The following is an 18560-nucleotide window of genomic DNA, read 5'->3' on the forward strand; positions in this document are numbered from 1 at the left end:
ATGTGAACTGTGTAAATCACAAACTATAATTATTATAAATACTTCCAAGGTACACCATTTAAACACCTTCATAGTTGTCATTCTGACAACACAGTGTCAACGACACTTTTTACTAAAATTAGACAAAAATGGCTTCAAAACAATCCAAGGAAGCCAGCAAACTGATACGACAATGTAAATTGGAGAGTCGCAAAGATGTGAAGGAGTTTACGTTACAAGACTTGGTGGCCACTCAGCTAAGCGAAGAAATGATGGAAAAGTTCAATATCAGTAAGAAAAGCAGGGAAAACTTGAGACATTTCCAGTCAGAGTACTGCAAAAAAACCAAGCTGAAAGAGTACAAACGGAAGTTAACTCCTTTGTATCCGGAAGTACCAAAATTCAATACAGCTTTCAAAAAATTAAGGAGTTATGCTGACCAAAGCCCTATTACGAAAATGTCCTCGTTTCAAGAATTAGCCATTAGGAAACGTGTAAGTTATCAATCTTGTAATGAATGAGATTGTAATAATTACCATCATACGGTAGATCCAAAAGAAAACTTTAGAAAAGCGTTATCCTCACATTATCGACAATATAATGACCGAAGCAAGAGAGCACTTTAAGGTTGTAACTCACATAGCTGGAGTGAACCTTAAAGTCCACCCCACTTTAAGTGAGGAAGAAAGATACCACATACTGCCTTACAAGTATTTAGGACGAACTGAACGTTATCAGAACTATTTAGAAGCAAAAAATGACTTTAATAACAAATTTATGCTCCACCACAAATTGGTGCGCAGAATCTTAAATGAATGTGTAGTTGGATTACCTAACATACTTTGCAACATCAGGTAGGAAACCAGCTTATAACTACAAATTAGTATAACTTGTGAGTTGTAGCAATTTAAGAAGCAAACCAAATGATATAAGGGAACTGGATGCGATATTCAACAAATATGTGGAAGATGCTGAAAATTGCATGAAAAGACTACACAACAAAGTAGTAGAAATCACCGAAGCTGACCAAACTAAAAGCAAAGTCGGAGCTATAGTTTACTACAAAATTTTAAAAGTCTGCAACGGACTTTTGTCGGTATACTTCGGACAGGCACTGTCCAGAACAATACTGGACATAATCCGCGTTACCAGCCAGGAAAACTTAGTGCCCTACCTCAAACTATCCATAAGTTACAAAAACAAATTGGTACTTCAGCCCACTTCGACAGACTTGATGCTGATCTACAGCATTTTTATCACCAAACTGGTTGAATGCGCTAATCAGTTTTTAGTTTTGGAGTATTACAGAAAGAAAAACTACCCTTCCAAATACCTGCACATTAATATTACTGAAGGATTCGTTAATGAGGCCATACAGCAAGTGGGGTGCAACATTGAGAATTTGTATACCCCTATAGGGGTTTACGTGAAAAAGCTGGAAGAAGAATTCTCTGAGATTTACATGGATTTAACTTTGTTAGGTATAGTAAAATATGTGAATCACCAATGGCTTTAAACACAAAACATTCCAGGAAATCTGTCAGAGTCATCATCAACAATAGATGCTCCAACTAGGTTTGCTTTTGGTTGCGAACAAATCCAACACTACCAGGAGTACATCAGCAAAGCCAGCAACATGATGAGCAGCGAATACTTTGGAATCGGTCAACTGATTCTCTCTGAATACGTGGCCGCAATGAAGGAGTCTCTCAACATGATCATCGAAAGCGTCTTCAACGAGTTGTGCGCCATCAGCATGGAACAAGACCTGCAGATCTGTCAAGCTTTCGAAGATTTGAAACAATACGCTCTGACTAAGCCCAAAACGAGCGAAGACCTGATTGCTCAAGGTTTTAACTTTACTCATCTTCAAAAAATATATTAAATAACAACCCTTGAGATAGGTAAATACATGATCTGGGTTCGGACTGTTCTACTTCATGAATTGAGAGAACAAATACAACAAATGCTGCATAGTTTAACCTATTTGGTGGAGTATGGCACCATGACTAAAGAACACATGGACCTCAATTCTACCACAGTCCAGTGGCTCAATAATATAGAACCAGTGTTAGATACCAATGCTAGCATGTATGAAGCCATCAAGTTTGAATACGAAGAGAAATTGCAAAAAACGATTTCTTACGTTAACACCACTATTGATAAGTTGGTTCCTATGCTAGGTAGGTTTTAAGATATGGATCATCCTTGCGTATGCAGTGATTTAACTCTTCTTCTAGGTGCTTTAGACGATATGGACGACTTTGAACGTAGCCGAGAATATGTGAACCAAATCAAAGTCCACTTGGTGGTTTTACGCGATTTAAGACAAAAAATTACGTGGATCCAACAAGAACAAAAGTGTTTAGGGTTTAATGTGTCCGAGTTTAAGAACGTGGAGGACGTGGAGAATTGGGTTTACCCTTTCTTCCACTTGATCAAAGTTTGCATGAACATCAAAAGGTTACTCCATTATCTTCAAGCAAGTAGAAAATTGAAATTTTGGTGATTAACAGGCACATGAACGTGTGGCTTGACGGTCCTTTTGAATTTCTCAACTTTGAGGAAGCCGATCTAAAAGTGGAGGAGTACATGAAAGAACTGTTGAAAATACAAAAGACTTATCGCATGAAGCTGAGGTTTTTGCTTCACGCCTTATTGACATTTAAGTTTTAGAGAGATTTTTCTAGACAAGCTGGTGATGACAAGTTGAGGTTCTTTGGTGTTGTGGATGACCCGGAAATGTTCGCCTGGCCCTCCCCTCTCAAACTAACCTCCCTGGCAATACAACGTTTAAAGGATTTTAGGCCTGCCATGACTTTGATGAGAATTATGTGCAACGACGCTTTGGTAACGCTTAACATCCAGAAACTAAATAAAGTTTTCAGTTAAAAGTAACAATTTAGGTCAAAAGACACTGGAAGGAAATGTCGGCCATTGCAGGATTTGACCTCACACCGAATGCTGGATCGTCGTTGCGTAAAATGACACAAATGGGACTGGAACCTGACCTGGACAAGTATGATGTCATAAGGTGTGTTTTTCTGTTCTTTCTAAAGAGACAGTTATGACGTAAGCAATTTATTAGCTCAGGAGCGGCCAAAGAAAGGGAACTATACAATAATTTAATTAAAATGCAAAAAGAGTGGGATGATATCCGATTTAAAACTGGACTGTTCAAGGACACTGGAGTAACAATTTTGACCGCTTTAGATGATATACAAGTAAGATGGATTTTGAAATGTTAAGTTACCTTTACCAGACAAAGTTTATACGGAAAACGTATTTTTGATATTGTGGTAATGTCACTTTTGACCTAACTTGGCCTATTTACAGGTTGTTTTGGATGACCACATCCTTAAAGCTTTAACAATGAGAGGCTCAATTTTTGTCAAACCTTACGAAAGCGAAGTGAGAGCGTTTTACGATAAACTGGTCAGGATCAACAAAACCATAGATGAATGGGGCAAAGTACAGTCCCAATGGTTGTACTTGCTTCCAATATTTTCTTCCAAAGATATTGTAGCTCAAATGCCGGAAGAAGGCAATTTATTCAAAGAGGTATAACTCATTCCAGAAACAACAACTCTTTGATAAGCGTACAGAATTATACTAGGTTAATGACACTTACAAGAGATACATGGAGGTGGTGCTACGTGATCCCAGGGTATTTCAAGTTGCTGGTGGTGAAGGTGTTCTGGAAATCATGCATCACTGCAATGAACTCTTGGATAAAATCAATGAAGGAGTGACAGCCTACTTGGAGAAGAAAAGGCTATTCTTTCCCAGGTTATACCTTCAATTTTAAATTTTTTGAAATGATCAGTGTACGGTTATAGGTTTTTCTTTTTGTCCAACGATGAAATGCTGGAAATCCTGTCAGAAACCAAGGATCCCCTAAGGGTGCAACCTCACTTGAAGAAGTGTTTCGAAGCCATCAACACTCTACTTTTCACTGAAAAACTGGAGATTTTGGCAATGTTCAGCCAGGAAAATGAAAAAGTTGCCTTTAAGGCTCAGGTGAACACTAAAGATGCTGGCGGTAGTGTTGAGAAGTGGCTGATACAAGTCGAAGAGCAGATGGTGGTGTCCGTCAGGGATCAAATCTTAAAAAGTTTCAAAAACTACTTTACGACTCCTAGAACAAAATGGGTTTGGTTGATTTGGTTTAAATGAAAAAGCAACTTAAAGTGGACTTGTAGGTGCAAAAATGGCCTGGACAGGTGGTGTTGTGCGTCTCTCAGATACACTGGACACACAATGTGCACAAAGCATTGAACAATGAGGACAACATGTCTATTCCTACATTTTTTGAGTCACTCCGGAACTCATTGAATGATATAGTGGCACTAATTAGGGAACCCACGTTAACCAATTTGGCAAGAATCACAGTTAAAGTAGGTTTTTCTTGTTGTACTTGTGGTAACACACACCACCTGACTGGTTTAACAGGCTTTGATAGTTATTGACGTCCATGCTAAAGACGTTGTGGAAAGCTTACTTAAAGAGGGCGTGGATAATGACAGAGAGTTCAAATGGCTGGCCCAAATGAGGTACTACCTGGAAGACGATGAGGCTTTAGTCAGGCTGATTAATGCTACAGTCAAATATGCTTACGAGTATTTAGGTGGATTTTGCTACTTTCTGATAACCGTCAGATTTAAGTTTAGTGATGTTACAGGCAACTCAGACAGACTGGTCATTACCCCTTTAACAGACAGGTGCTACAGAACTTTAATAGGGGCCTATCATTTGCATTTGAATGGGGCTCCAGAAGGACCGGCAGGCACAGGAAAAACTGAGACCACGAAAGATTTAGCCAAAGCTTTAGCCGTACAATGCGTGGTTTTTAATTGTTCTGACGGTTTAGACTATAAGGCAATGGGCAAATTCTTCAAAGGTTAGTCTGATAAAGAGGAAAATTTTGCAATTGGTGACTACGTCACTATATTGAAAAATCTTAAGGTTTTTTCATCTTTGTAAATAGGTTAATTTTGATTTGTACAGGATTGGCTTCATGCGGGGCTTGGGTGTGTTTCGACGAGTTCAATCGAATCGACATTGAGGTACTGTCGGTAGTAGCCCAGCAGATATTGTCCATAGTAATGGCGGTACGAGGTCACATGCCTAAATTCAACTTTGAAGGCACTGAAATCAGCCTGAATCCAACTTGCTACGTTTGCATTACCATGAACCCGGGATATGCTGGCAGATCAGAACTCCCTGACAATTTAAAGGTTTCTTGTGGTTCCTTCTACATGAATACTTTACTAAATAGTGGTTTAGGTTCTCTTCAGAACTGTGGCAATGATGGTACCCGATTACGCAATGATTGGTGAAATCTCTTTGTATTCATATGGGTTCGTGGATGCCAGAAATTTGTCTGTCAAAATTGTTACCACGTACAGACTCTGTTCTGAACAGTTATCTTCCCAGAACCACTACGATTACGGTACCTTTCTATAGTACGCTATTGAGTTTTTTTAAAGTAGTTTAGTACAGGAATGAGGGCTGTCAAATCAGTACTATCTGCTGCTGGCAATAATAAAAGAAAGGAGCCAGACAAGGATGAAAACATTCTGCTGTTGCGTGCTATTTTGGATGTAAATCTCCCCAAGTTTTTGAACCATGACCTACCCCTATTTGATGGTAAACCATTTCAATCTCAAATTAACATAACTTTACATTAAAAAATGAAGGAATCATTTCGGATTTATTTCCTGGAGTGGTCTTACCAAAAGCAGACTACACCATACTGACCAACGCTATGACGACATGTGCCAAAAGAAGAAACCTACAGCCTAAAGACAGTTTTCTATTGAAAATAATACAAACCTACGAAATGATGATAGTGAGACACGGTTTTATGATGGTGGGTTACCCTTTTGCGGGGAAAACCTCCACCCTTAAGGTTCTGGCTGATAGCCTAACGTTGATGAACAAACAAGGACAGCCTGAACAACAGGTCAGACCCTACAAAAGATTTGACAAGTCAAACTAAATTAAATTTCAGGTAGAATACTTGATTTTAAACCCAAAATCCATAACAATGGGACAGTTGTACGGTCAGTTTGATCCCATATCCTACGAATGGACCGACGGGGTTGTTGCTACAGGTTTCAGAAACTTTGCTACAGACCCTAGTCCTAATAGGTACCAAGCCACTTTTGAACAACAAATCAACACTTAATGCAAAAAAAACAGGAAATGGATTGTTTTTGATGGCCCGGTGGATGCAGTCTGGATAGAAAACATGAACAGCGTCCTGGATGATAACAAAAAGCTTTGCCTAATGTCTGGTGAAGTTATGTCTATGACCAACTCTATGTCGTTAATTTTTGAAGTCATGGACCTGGAGCAAGCTTCACCAGCTACAGTAACCCCCCTCCCATAGCTGTCCACTTTCCCACCTACACTAATTTTTAAAAAAGGTTTCCAGATGTGGTATGATTTACATGCAGCCTGAAAGTTTGGGTTGGAGACCTTTTGTGGATTCCTGGCTGCCTACCTGCAGCACTGAGTGGTGTTCCGGAGCTCGAAGGCAATACATCAGCGACCTAATTGATTGGGTGGTACCACCCTGCTTGATATTTATCCGGAATAAATGCGTCCAGGTTAGTTGTCCTTTATCCCTACCAGATAATCCACAAATTGACTTTGAACCAGTTTTGCAATCCTGGTGAAATCAGTTTGGTCCGGAATTTCATACTGATGATCGAGATGTTCATGAACGACGCGCTGAGCAACTGCAGCAAAAAAGAGGAGGAGCTCAAAAACCTCAACGTTTGGATTCAAGCCTCATTCATCCAAGCCGGGGTTTCACTTCATCAAAACTAATTTTAAATTTGCTTAAGCTGAAAATTGTAGGTTTGGGGCTTGGGAGCCATTCTGGACTCAAACTCCCGAGCGTTGTTTGATGAGTTCTACAAACAGTTGTGGAGGGATCAAGTGGAACAGTATCCATTTCCGGAAGAGTTGGAAAAGCTAGATCTTACCATACCAAACGAAGGTATTCTGTTCGATTACGCGTACAATTACAAAATGAAAGGAAACTGGAAGTACTGGCCGGAAATTGTAAGGTCGGAAAGGGTCGATGAATGCAAGAACATCCTGCAGGCTTTGATACCTACAGTTGATACTTTTAGGTTAAAATTTTGTTCGCTGTTTGCATTACAGTAATGAAACGTCAATAATTGTAGATACATGAACCTAATTGACATGCATATTCGGTACAAACAAAGAATGTTACTGGTTGGACCAACTGGAACCGGAAAAAGCTTCTACATTCAAGATCTACTGATGAACAAACTGGAAAAAGAGAAATTTGAGCCGGGCTTCATAACCTTTACAGTACAAATCACGTGTAACCAAACTCAGGATTTGGTGATATCCAAGTTGAACAAAATAAAACGTGGACATTATGGTGCCCAGAAAGGCAAAACTGCGGTGCTGTTCATTGATGATGTCAATATGCCCTTTAAGGAACAGTATGGAGCTCAACCACCCTTGGAGCTCCTTAGGTGATTGATTTTGGTTTTGCAAGAATCAGTGACGATTGTTTATTGGTTATAGGCAATTTTTTGATCATAAAAACTGGTATGACTTGAAAAACACCGAACCTATTTATCTGAAAGATGTGCTGTTCCTGGGCGCCATGGGGTTGGTTGGTGGTAGTAGACAAGAGGTTTACCCCAGGTTTTTAAGGCACTTCAATATTTTCTCCATTAATGAGTTTAATGAGGAGACCATGTCAAAGATTTACTCCAATATCTTGCTATTAGGGTGGAAGAACAATGGGTTTCCTTCGGAAATTGTTTCAGTGGTCAACCAAACAGTAGCAGCCAGTTTGGAGATGTACAAAGCTGCTATAGCTAACCTACGTCCTACTCCATCAAAAAGCCACTACGTTTTCAATTTACGAGACTTTTCACGTTTAATACAGGGTGAGTCATTTTAGTCCTTAGTTGAGAAAGTTACCATCCAAGTATATACAGGATGTGCAATGCTGCGCAAAGAATCAGCTGAAAATAAAAAAACCTTTTCGAAAATCTGGGTTCATGAGGTGCTCAGAGTGTTCTATGATCGTTTAATAGAACAGGTGGATAAAGACTGGTTGTTTGGGAGACTGCGAGGATGTGTCAAAGACAACTTTAGGGATGTGTTTGAACAAGTTTTTGACACTTACCCCAGAGACAAAAATGGTTTGCTTAACCCTGAATTTGCTACAACACTCTTACTTGGGCTAAAGGTTTGGTAGAGCAAGAGTCAATGAAAAGTCTGATGTTTGGTACATACTTTGACCAAGACTCTGATGAAGATAAGCGTTATGAAGAAGTGGTAAATGCTGAGGCTTTTAAGAATTTAAGCCAAAATTGTCTGGATGAGTACAATGCCACCCACAAAACCAAAATGGATATCATTCTCTTTGATTATGCTTTGGAGCACCTGTCCAAGATTTGCAGAGTGCTGTCCATGCAATGTGGTAGTGCCCTTCTGGTATCACACCCCCTATTTATATTTCAAAAGACATTTAAAAAAATATATATTTTAGGTTGGGATCAGTGGATCAGGAAGACAGTCTTTGACGCGTTTAGCAAGCGAAATTTACGGACACAGTCTGTTTCAACCGGAAATCACCAACAACTACACCATAAACGACTGGAGAGACGATATCAAAAAAATCCTTAAAGAAGCAGGAGGCAAGGGCAAGCACAGCGTTTTCCTAATATCCGAAGGCCAAATCAAGGAGGAGAACTTCCTGCAGGACGTCGACTGTCTGCTCAATTTAGGCGAGGTGCCCAACATCTATCAAATTGATGAGAAACAGGAAATTCTAGATATGGTACGATTAGCTGCACAAGGTAAATCTGATTCCTAAGAACCTAGAACATTTCAACCTGGTAATTGTTTCATTAGGAGGCAATCGTAACCTGGAAATCAGCCCTTTGGAGGTATTCTTCTTCTTTACCAAAAGGTGTAAGGAACGTTTGCACATCATCCTGTGCTTCAGCCCAGTAGGCTCAACGTTCCGGAACAGGCTTAGATTGTTCCCTTCTTTAATCAACTGTTGCACAATTGACTGGTTTGAGTTGTGGCCTGAAGAAGCACTGGTAGAGGTGGCGCATAGTTGGATGACCGATGTAAATCTGACTGATGATATCAAAGACGTTGCAGTCGTAAGTTGTTTCATTTCTCAGTTGAAAAGGAGATTATTAGACAAGAATTACCTTGTAGAGACAAGAGGGATTAAGGGGGAATTTGCAAGCTCTATATATGAAATACTGATTTTTTCAGACTGCCTGTCAATACTTCCACATTGAAGCAATCAAAAACTCTGACGAATTCTACGCTAAAACAGGCAGAAAAACCTACATAACCTCAGCTTCCTACCTGGAACTGATCAAGTCCTTTACTCTCCTAACCAATAAGAAGCAAAACGAAATAATGTCGGCAAAAAATCGCTATTTGGGCGGTTTAGAAAAGCTTTACCACGCCTCGGTCAGCATCGGGGAGATGCAGGTATCCCTAGCACAACTACAACCGCAGTTGAAAGTGATGAGCGCCAAAGCAACGGAAATGCTACGTCAAATAGAGAAGGAAACCTTGACCGTGGAGAAAATGTCTGCTGTGGTGAGAGAGGATGAAAAAGTGGCCAACAAACAGGCAGCAGCTGCACAAGCTCTGAAGCACGAATGTGAAGCAGATTTGGCCGAGGCGTTGCCCATTTTGAACGACGCTATAGCTGCTTTGGATACACTGAAACCTGCTGATATTACTTTAGTAAAATCAATGAAGAACCCACCAGATGCTGTAAAACTGGTGATGGCTGCTGTTTGTATTATTAAGGGCTCAAAACCGGACAGAGTTCCAGATCCCGCAACTGGGAGGATGCTTCTTGATTACTGGGGACCCAGCAAAAGGTATGCTAACTCTTAACATCAATCTTGAAAACTTAGGTTCTTGTATAATAGGTTATTAGGTGACATGAACTTTCTCCAAAACTTGAAAGACTTTGATAAGGACAACATCAAACCAGATGTAATGGCCAAGTTACGAAAAGAATACATATGCCTCAAGGATTTTAAGCCTAATATAGTGGCCAAGGCTAGTAGTGCTGCTGAAGGATTGTGCAAGTGGATTATTGGTAAAAAAAAAACAAAAAACTGGTTTCTAAAATTTTAAAATACATCATTAAACAGCCATGGACATGTACGATAAGGTATACAAAATCGTGGCTCCTAAAAAAGCGAAACTGGATGCTGCAGAGAGGGAGTTTGCGGAAATGATGGAAATGTTGAAAGCCAAAAGAAGTGAAGTGGAAAGATTGGAGGCCCAACTGGCCGATTTGAATGAAAAGCTTGATGAGGCTGTTAAGAAGCAGAAAGACTTGCAGGATAGTGTTGATTTGTGTAACAACAAGTTAATTAGAGCTCAGAAGCTGATTGGAGGGCTAGGTAAGATTGATTGACTACCAAAAATTTGGTTTAACCATCCAAAAACCTAAAGGTGGAGAGAAAACTAGATGGACTGCTTGTGCTGATGCCCTACAAATCCAATACGACGGCTTGGCAGGGGATATCCTAATATCTTGTGGAATTATATCGTATTTATCCCCTTTTAACAGCACGTTCAGGCAACGGATAGTGCTGGACTGGCACAAGTACGTTAAAAACTTAAAAATCCCTACTGGAGATGTATACGATATGGTGGCAGTCCTGGGATCAGACATCAAAATCCAGCAGTGGTACATCACTGGACTACCTCGAGACAGTTTTTCCACTGAAAATGGTTTATTTCAACTTCTTAAACTGTCAAATTCTAAATTGTTGACTTTAGGAATTATAATGGACACATCAAGGAGATGGTCTTTGTTCGTCGACCCCCAGGCCCAAGCCAGCACTTGGATCAAAAAAATGGAAAAACTGAACAACCTAGAAGTCGTCAAGTTCTCCTTTACGAACTATATGAAAATCATTGAAAGTTGCGTTCAACTTGGCTACCCAGTTTTAGTAAGTTGCAATATTCTAATCTAACAGCAAATGAGAGTTAATTCAGGTTGAAAGCGTGGGAGAAGAAGTTGAAACAGCCCTAGATCCACTCTTATACAAGAAAACCTACAAACAAGCTGGAATTGAAGTAATCAGCGTTGGGGAAAACGTAATCGAGTACAACCAAAACTTCCGGCTATATTTAACCTCAAAACTTCGAAACCCACACTATTTACCTGAAGTATTCAATCGAGTCACCATTATTAACTTTGCCCTAACCATAGAAGGATTGCAAGACCAACTTCTTGGTAACTACCAACTAACTCACAAAATCAAAAACCGTTTAAGTTTTCCTTCATAGGTATTGTGGTGGCAGTTGAAAAACCTGAACTCCAGCAGCTCAAAGAGGAACTCATAGTCCAGAACGCGGAGAACAAGGCTGCGTTAGGAAACACCGAAGAGAAAATCCTGAAAACACTATCTGAAACAAAGGGAGACATCCTGGAGGATGAAAGTGCCATCCAAATTCTCGACGATTCTAAAATTCTCTCGGCTGAAATTAGGGAGAAGCAGCAAAAGTCCCTACAAATCGAAAAGTCCATTGAAGAGTTTCGTGTGAAGTACCAAGGAGTCTCAGAACACTCGGCAGTACTGTACTACTGCATTTCAGACTTGGCTAATGTGGATCCAATGTACCAGTACTCTTTAGATTGGTTTATAAATCTCTACGTCGGCTCTATTCAACGTGCAGAAAAATTTAGAAGCATCGAGAAGCGGTGCCAAAGCTTGATCAACGCCTTCACCTTTGATCTCTACAACAATATCACCAGGTCTTTGTTCGAAAAAGACAAACTACTGTTTTCATTTTTGTTATGCTCCAAAATTATGATTTCCCAAAACAAGTTAAATGAGAAGGAGTTTATGTTTTTCCTTACTGGTGGGGTGAATGTGGAGAATTTAGAACCAAATCCTTGTAAAGAATGGTTGCCTGATGCTTCCTGGGATGAAATTTGCCGTCTGGAAGATCTGCAGATATTCAAAGGGTTTCCGAAAGACTTTGTAAAGATGCAGGATAAGTGGAAGGCGATCTATGATAACTTTCAAGAGTCCATGAAATGGCCTGAGCCTTGGGAGAGTCAGTTATCAAATTTTGGGTAATACCCTTAAAACTTCTATACTTATGTTACTAAAATAGGTACGACTTTTTAGACATCTGATTATTATAAGAGTTTTAAGACCTGACAAGCTAAAAAGGGCTATATCGCTGTTTGTGAAAAGCGAAATGGATGAACGGTTCATCAAACCACCACCCTTTAACATATCATTGTCTTACGACGACTCATACTGTCTGTGCCCTTTAATCTTTATTTTGTCTCCTGGCACTGACCCTATGTCAGCACTAGTTAAATTTGCAGAAGAGAAGAATATGACAGACCGGTAGGTCCCTTAATACTTTACCAAAACAAACTTACAACCAAACTCAACAGTTTCCGGTCAATTTCTTTGGGACAAGGGCAAGGGCCTATGGCCCAGGCTATGATTGAAGAAGGGCAAGACTCAGGGACGTGGGTATGTTTGCAAAATTGTCATTTGGCCACATCCTGGATGCCCAGCTTGGAGAAGATCTTCGAAAGTTTGGATTACTCCAACACCCACGATCAGTTTAGGTTGTGGTTGACCAGTTACCCTTCTAATAAGTTTCCAGTTTCTTTGCTTCAAAAAGGGGTGAAAATGACTAACGAACCACCAACAGGTGAACTTTAGTTCACTAAATTGGCTAACTGTATAACATTCCAAATTAGGTCTTCAAAACAACTTACTTAAGTCGTACATCAACGATCCAGTAAAAAATCCTGAATTTTATAATGGATGCCAAGACCACGAAGAAATGTTTGCAAGGCTTCTTTATGGTCTCGCCTTCTTCCATGCAGTAGTGCAGGAAAGACGTACTTTTGGTCCTTTAGGATGGAACATCCCTTACGGATTCAACGATTCGGATTTTGACATTTCAGTGCAGCAACTCCAGATGTTTATCAACGAAAGTGAAAATCCCTTTGAGGCTCTGTCTTACCTGATTGGAGAATGCAATTATGGAGGTTGTGGCAATTGCAATGGAGTCATGATTGTGACTGAGTGTGATTGTTTTAGGACGAGTAACTGATGACTGGGATCGTAGACTGATAGTTACGATATTGCATGACTTTCTCAATCCAAATATTGTGACTGATCTTAAGTACAAGTTCAGTGATGCTGGAGATTGCTATGATTTGCCTCAAAAAGTTGATTATTCAGCTTATATCGCTCATATTCAGGCACTGCCAGCAATTCATCCCCCTGAAGTGTTTGGACTGCATACAAACGCAGGAATTACTAGAGACATGCAGGATTCCCGTTTGTTGTTAGATTCGGTTTTGATGGCTTACGGGGAAACTTCTGGAAGTGGAGGAGGTAGTTACCAGAGAAGTGGTAAGAGAGAGGTTACGTCTTTAAATTCCAGGTGATACTGATAAACACGTGACCACTTTATGCACTGATATCCTATCAAAACTTCCCCCTATCTTTGATATTGAGGCTGCCAACTTGAAATACCCAGTTGACTACTCAGAGTCCATGAATACAGTTTTGGTGCAAGAAATGGAAAGGTTTAACAAACTCCTCAAAACAATCACTTCTTCTTTGGTCATGATGCTCAAGGCTATTCAAGGTTTTTGTTATAATCTTTAAATTTATTAAATATTGGACCAGTTAAGTTTTTTAGGTTTGGTGGCAATGTCTCCAGCCCTGGAAGCGTTCTCCACAGCTTTGATTTTGGCCAGAATTCCAGCCAATTGGGCCGCTGTCTCCTATCCTAGTTTGAAGAACCTGCCGAGCTACGTTTCGGACTTTTTGGGACGCATCGAGTTTCTGCAAAAATGGTTCGACGTGGGTAAACCACCCTCGTATTGGGTGTCCGGGTTCTTTTTCACCCAAGCCTTCTTAACTGGGGTCAAGCAGAACTATGCCAGGAAATACACGATTCCCATCGATAAGTTAACGTTCGATTTTGAGATACTGAAAATTGATGACTCGTCCACATCCCCACCGGATGGTGGGTAACAATTTTGTGTAACTCACCCGGTATTAAATGGGTCTAATTTTTAGGGGCGTACATTTATGGGTTGTTTACTGATGGAGCACGTTTCGACCGAACCAGGGGGATAATAGCGGAATTATACCCTAAAGTACTTCACGACACCATGCCTTTAATATTGATTAAACCGTTAAAGATAGAGGAATACAACCCAGGTCAGTATCTCCAAAACTGCATTACAAATAGTTTTGACAGAGTGGACATATACCAGGTACTCGTTATCTGTCGCCTGTATATAAAACGTCAGCGAGACGAGGAACACTGTCAACTACAGGTCACTCGACCAATTATGTGCTACCAATTTTGCTCAACACTATAGAACCTGCTTCTCATTGGATCAAACGGAGCATGGCCTTGCTATGTCAGCTTGATTAAGTTTTATTTTGTGTTTTAATTATTTTAATAAAAAAAAATGCTTAAAAACACTTGTATACTACATTATTTTGAAATCGGTGCCACATACAATACAATAAAAAATTCTTAACTTATTTATTGCATTTAAATTAAAACTACTCACAATTCGTTTACCCTAAATTGACTAAAATTAGTCTTCAAAGTGTGACTGCTCTTCAAACTGGTTGTCGTATCTTCCTAACAACCTTTGATCGCTAGGATCAAAGGGACTGTTCAGGTACAAAGTGGCCGGGTACCTTTTATCCCTAACTTCAATTTGATAGTCCCCAGTTTTGAGGAATTCATCCTCCAAGGGCTGACCTTTTGGATGTTTGACGTACCTTTGAAAATCGCAGTTAAATATGATTTTATGAGGAGGTCTCTCAACCTACCCTACTCCAATTGGTGAGTCAAGGGCAAAACCGTAATCACCACGTCTTAAGTACCCTACTATCACATCATCTCTCCATATTGTTTCGTATCCATATAGGGCTATTGGTTGTTGTAGGGTGAAGAAGCAACGTCTTTTTTTAATTCCTTCTTGTTTGACCTACGGGGCATCAAATTTTAACTTTAAACCAAACCTATACAACACAACAAACCTTCTCAATCACAGATTTTCCTTGGTACTGTCCGTCTTTTCTGCAGAACTTTTGTAAACCAGCCTCAACCGGATTGTCATCAATCCGTATATCTCGGTTTTGCAAATGGTAACCTGCAACTTAACCTTATTAACTGATTTTCAGTATGAGTCGTATAGAGGAACCTTTTTCCAAACTTAACGACTCCAAGGCACGGAATCCGGCTAGTTTCAAGTCAAAGCCACGGCCAGCTTCAATAAATTTGTGGTAAACGGCCACACAATGGGGGTAAGGGATGTGCACCTCAAAACCTAACTCCCCAACGTAACTCATCCTCATTGCCCTACAGGTGTGTCCGTTAATTTTGATTATGTGGGACATTCCTAAAGGAAACACCTCGTCCGTTATTGGAGATTCTGTCACTGATTGTAGTAATTCTCGACTAAAAACCGTTAAATGAATCACTTAATCAGTAATGCGACATTTTACAGTATAAAAGACCTTTTAGGCCCTTGAACGGACAGGATACCTAAACGTTCAGTAATTTCAGTGATATGAGACTTGAAATTCTTCTTGAAGAGCTGTTTTCTTAGGTGGCTTTTGGTTTGATAGCCTGAGTGTCCTCCTGCCACTATGTAGTATCCTTTTCCCTGAAATGTTTTCACTTTATATTAAGTAAGGGTTTGCACACACAATATACCTTCAAAATTGGACCCACTAAAGTTCCTCCTCCCTCCTCTAAAGTAGTAACAGTGACGTCAGACTCAATCCCACCTTTAGAGTTCAAGGACAGAGTATAGGACACTCGACCTGGATTTTTGCTCAAATTAGTAGTAAACAACCAATCAGCTGCCTCTTCCGCATCAGGGCCGGTTAAGTACATTTTCGTGTAACACGACAGATTGTACAGGCCTACGTTGGTTCTGGTTGCCAATGCTTCACCTTTAATCTACATCCAAGCATTACTTAAATGATTTACAAGCTAAAAAGTGTGATAAAAATTACCAAATCGAGGTTTTTAGAAAAATCAAAAGTCAAGTCCTTTTCCAACTCTTTTTCATATCGCTGATCAGTGTTCTTAACATGATCATAATTTCCATACCAGTCATAACCTCTAACTGGTGCTGTCCTATCTTCGGTGATGAAGTAAGCAGGTCTTTCCCAGCCTAGTGCTTCCTCCATCACAGCTCCACTAGCCACCAAGTGCTCGTGGAACGGATCAATTCTCAAGTTTCTTCCAGATAATCGTTGATCGTGAGGATATACGATGCTGTAGGTTTTTGCGTAGGATTCGTGGCTAGTTTCAGTAGCCCACGCTCTATCAGGTTTTTGACGTTGCGAAAATCTCCTTATATCATAGGAATGCATATCCAAGTCTGGCCGTCCTTGTAATATCCAGTAGGATAGTTGCTCTGCAACTCCTCCACTCAACATCACACCCAAAGAGTTGAAACCAACGCTGTAGTAAAGACCTACAAAAACAATTTTGTACTTGACTACATTAAAGGCTCTGGAGGGTTCAGTACCAACTATAATAGGGTCTTCTCCTACTAAAGGCTTATGGTCAGGAGTGAAAGTCTCAGGACCACACACATCAGACTTAATTCCAACCTTCTCCAAACTCGGACACAACCGAATGGCATTCTTGAACAGTGGCTCGAAAATTCCTTTATCCAGTTCGAACAGCTCAAAACTGAAATTCTCAGGTAAGTCCTTCAAAATAACAGGACTGCTTTCGTATCCCCCAAAAAGAAGAGAATCTCCTTGAGGTCTAAAGTACAAGGAACCGTCGTGGCATCTAATCGAAGGGGAATCCCTCACTCCTTCAATGGTGTTGGTGATGACGTAGGAGTGTTTCATTGGTACTAATGGCACTTCAATGCCAACCATATTGGAGATTTTTCTTCCCCAAGCACCTGCTGCGTTTACCACTGTGCTGGTTTTGATAGTACCTATACCAAACTGTATTAATAGATAGTTGGAACAAAGCAATTTAAAAACCTTTATCTGTTTCAATCCCCACAATCTTCTTTAAACCTTGTAAACCTTCTTCGATGTGGATTTTAGTCACTGATGTTTGCTCAAACACCTAACTCTAAATTAGAATTCAAGTATTACACCAGTGAAGATATGCGTACCTGTCCACCATTGGTAGTACCAGCCTTGATAAGGGCGTTACAGTATAAAGTAGGGTCAGCATACCCATCAGTAGGGGAATAAAGGGCACCAAAAAACGCTTGAGGGTCTAAAATAGGGCTCAAACTCTGAGCCTCCTTAGGACTGATCAGCTGACTGTCCACGTTAAAGTAGTGGCCTAGAGTGTGAAGTCTTTTGTATTCTTCCAATCTTTCCTTTAAAAATACTCAATTTGTTTTCTTAAAAACCCGAATTGTGAGTAATTCTTTTACCGGAGTGCGAGCAATGAATATCCCTCCATTGTTGATAAAACCTGGATCAGAACCGGTTTCCGCCTCCAAAGTTTTGAGGATTTCTTTTGTTCTTTTAAGTAACTGAATATCGGTGTCGTTTGGCCTGTATAAAATCAACTGTAATGTTGGAAAACTTGTTAAGAACTAAAAAGTCAACCTAAGACTCCATATCAGCCCTCCAGTATGCCAAGTGGTGCCGTTAGTTAGTTTATTTCTCTCTATCAAAATTGGTTTGAGGCCTCTCTTGGTAAGTTGGTAAAAAGCACTGCATCCAGCAATTCCTCCTCCTGAAATACAAAATATCTGATTATAAAGTCAAAATTTACTCTCTGTTTGCCTTTTACTGTTAATAAATGGTAGTCAAGTAAAATTTTATAATATTTGCATGAAAAATAGCTAATTTGATGTGCTAACCGCTCCTCATTTTCTTAACTATATTTTGAAACATTATTGCGACAAAAACAATGATTTGATGTTCAAATCAGAATATTTGTTTACAACGTTAACGTACAAAATGATAAACAAGAGGAATGAACTTTGAGTCATTATATGTAATAACTTTTTGTAAATTTTTTAAGTTTGCAATACGCAATAATTAATGACTTAAATTTGTTCAAAAAAATCAGTTATGTAACTCAAAATAGTCCAACTTACCCACAATCACCACATCGGCTTGCCTTGGTAAGCCCCCTTCACCGCTACTTAAACCCTTTTTAGAGCATTTATTAGTTAAAATGGCGGTAATATTAGAGTTATTCCTTAAACATTTATTAATTTTAAACATTTTGCATTAACAAACAAGCTCTCTTTAGACTGGATTCGAATGGTGTTTTGGTACATAACAGAATATCTCTTAATTGGATTAACTTTGATCACTAAATTTAGTTGGACTCTATCATCGATGTTGACCCCACCATATTAAACAGTGGCGTCCCAGTTTTAGATACAGCGAAATCAGGCTTAATAAGTCATTTCAGCTTTTAAGTAACTCAAATGTTTTTAGTTTAGTAGGTCAGTTAAGGAAGTAAAAACAAATTGAAGGGGTACGACCCTGTCTTAT

General features: G+C 39.7%; 2 protein-coding genes across 2 annotated transcripts; one reads left to right on the forward strand and one right to left on the reverse strand.

Annotated features, from left to right (window-relative positions):
- The first annotated feature begins 91 nt into the window (after nucleotides 1–91).
- On the forward strand, nucleotides 92–14520 carry Dhc62B (Dynein heavy chain at 62B). The gene is made up of 46 exons (XM_081989793.1): nucleotides 92–473; nucleotides 529–833; nucleotides 883–1460; nucleotides 1512–1829; nucleotides 1884–2162; nucleotides 2220–2442; nucleotides 2496–2618; nucleotides 2670–2829; nucleotides 2886–3013; nucleotides 3068–3203; nucleotides 3316–3540; nucleotides 3596–3768; nucleotides 3819–4131; nucleotides 4182–4376; nucleotides 4432–4606; nucleotides 4661–4879; nucleotides 4987–5216; nucleotides 5266–5431; nucleotides 5482–5628; nucleotides 5679–5944; nucleotides 5993–6132; nucleotides 6184–6355; nucleotides 6411–6593; nucleotides 6646–6795; nucleotides 6847–7124; nucleotides 7179–7499; nucleotides 7552–7922; nucleotides 7974–8180; nucleotides 8228–8475; nucleotides 8531–8840; nucleotides 8896–9155; nucleotides 9274–9899; nucleotides 9951–10123; nucleotides 10179–10433; nucleotides 10486–10767; nucleotides 10816–10988; nucleotides 11035–11275; nucleotides 11329–12121; nucleotides 12177–12404; nucleotides 12455–12720; nucleotides 12770–13063; nucleotides 13116–13415; nucleotides 13465–13671; nucleotides 13726–14055; nucleotides 14109–14252; nucleotides 14309–14520. Exons 1-46 carry the CDS (start codon nucleotides 129–131, stop codon nucleotides 14470–14472), a joined length of 11820 nt encoding a protein of 3939 aa, XP_081845919.1. The 5' UTR covers nucleotides 92–128; the 3' UTR covers nucleotides 14473–14520.
- Nucleotides 14521–14572: 52 nt separating this feature from the next.
- On the reverse strand, nucleotides 14573–18374 carry Sardh (Sarcosine dehydrogenase). Its single transcript, XM_081989794.1, has 13 exons — nucleotides 18155–18374; nucleotides 17658–17787; nucleotides 17480–17603; nucleotides 17210–17422; nucleotides 17073–17160; nucleotides 16598–17023; nucleotides 16077–16543; nucleotides 15772–16020; nucleotides 15573–15721; nucleotides 15257–15513; nucleotides 15093–15205; nucleotides 14883–15040; nucleotides 14573–14831 (listed from the first exon to the last, which is right to left on the reverse strand). The coding sequence occupies exons 1-13, from the start codon at nucleotides 18282–18284 to the stop codon at nucleotides 14642–14644; spliced, it is 2694 nt and encodes an 897-aa protein (XP_081845920.1). The 5' UTR covers nucleotides 18285–18374; the 3' UTR covers nucleotides 14573–14641.
- Between the last annotated feature and the right edge of the window lie 186 nt (nucleotides 18375–18560).

The sequence above is a fragment of the Ips typographus genome, linkage group LG11 (genome assembly GCF_016097725.1).
Source record: "Ips typographus isolate SLU linkage group LG11, UJ_Ityp_2.0, whole genome shotgun sequence".
In the NCBI taxonomy this organism is placed as follows: Eukaryota; Metazoa; Arthropoda; class Insecta; order Coleoptera; family Curculionidae; genus Ips; species Ips typographus.

Excerpts from the sequence above, each read along its gene's own strand:
- Dhc62B (XM_081989793.1), top strand. The coding sequence starts at position 129 with ATGGCTTCAAAACAATCCAAGGAAGCCAGCAAACTGATACGACAATGT. Across the intron at positions 2,830-2,885 it reads TTATGTGCAACGACGCTTTG|GTCAAAAGACACTGGAAGGA; the intron begins GTAACGCTTAAC and ends GTAACAATTTAG. Across the intron at positions 4,377-4,431 it reads TGGCAAGAATCACAGTTAAA|GCTTTGATAGTTATTGACGT; the intron begins GTAGGTTTTTCT and ends CTGGTTTAACAG.
- Sardh (XM_081989794.1), bottom strand. The coding sequence starts at position 18,284 with ATGTTTAAAATTAATAAATGTTTAAGGAATAACTCTAATATTACCGCC. Across the intron at positions 17,604-17,657 it reads GGGCTGATATGGAGTCTTAG|GCCAAACGACACCGATATTC; the intron begins GTTGACTTTTTA and ends GATTTTATACAG. Across the intron at positions 15,041-15,092 it reads GAAAATCTGTGATTGAGAAG|GTCAAACAAGAAGGAATTAA; the intron begins GTTTGTTGTGTT and ends GATGCCCCGTAG.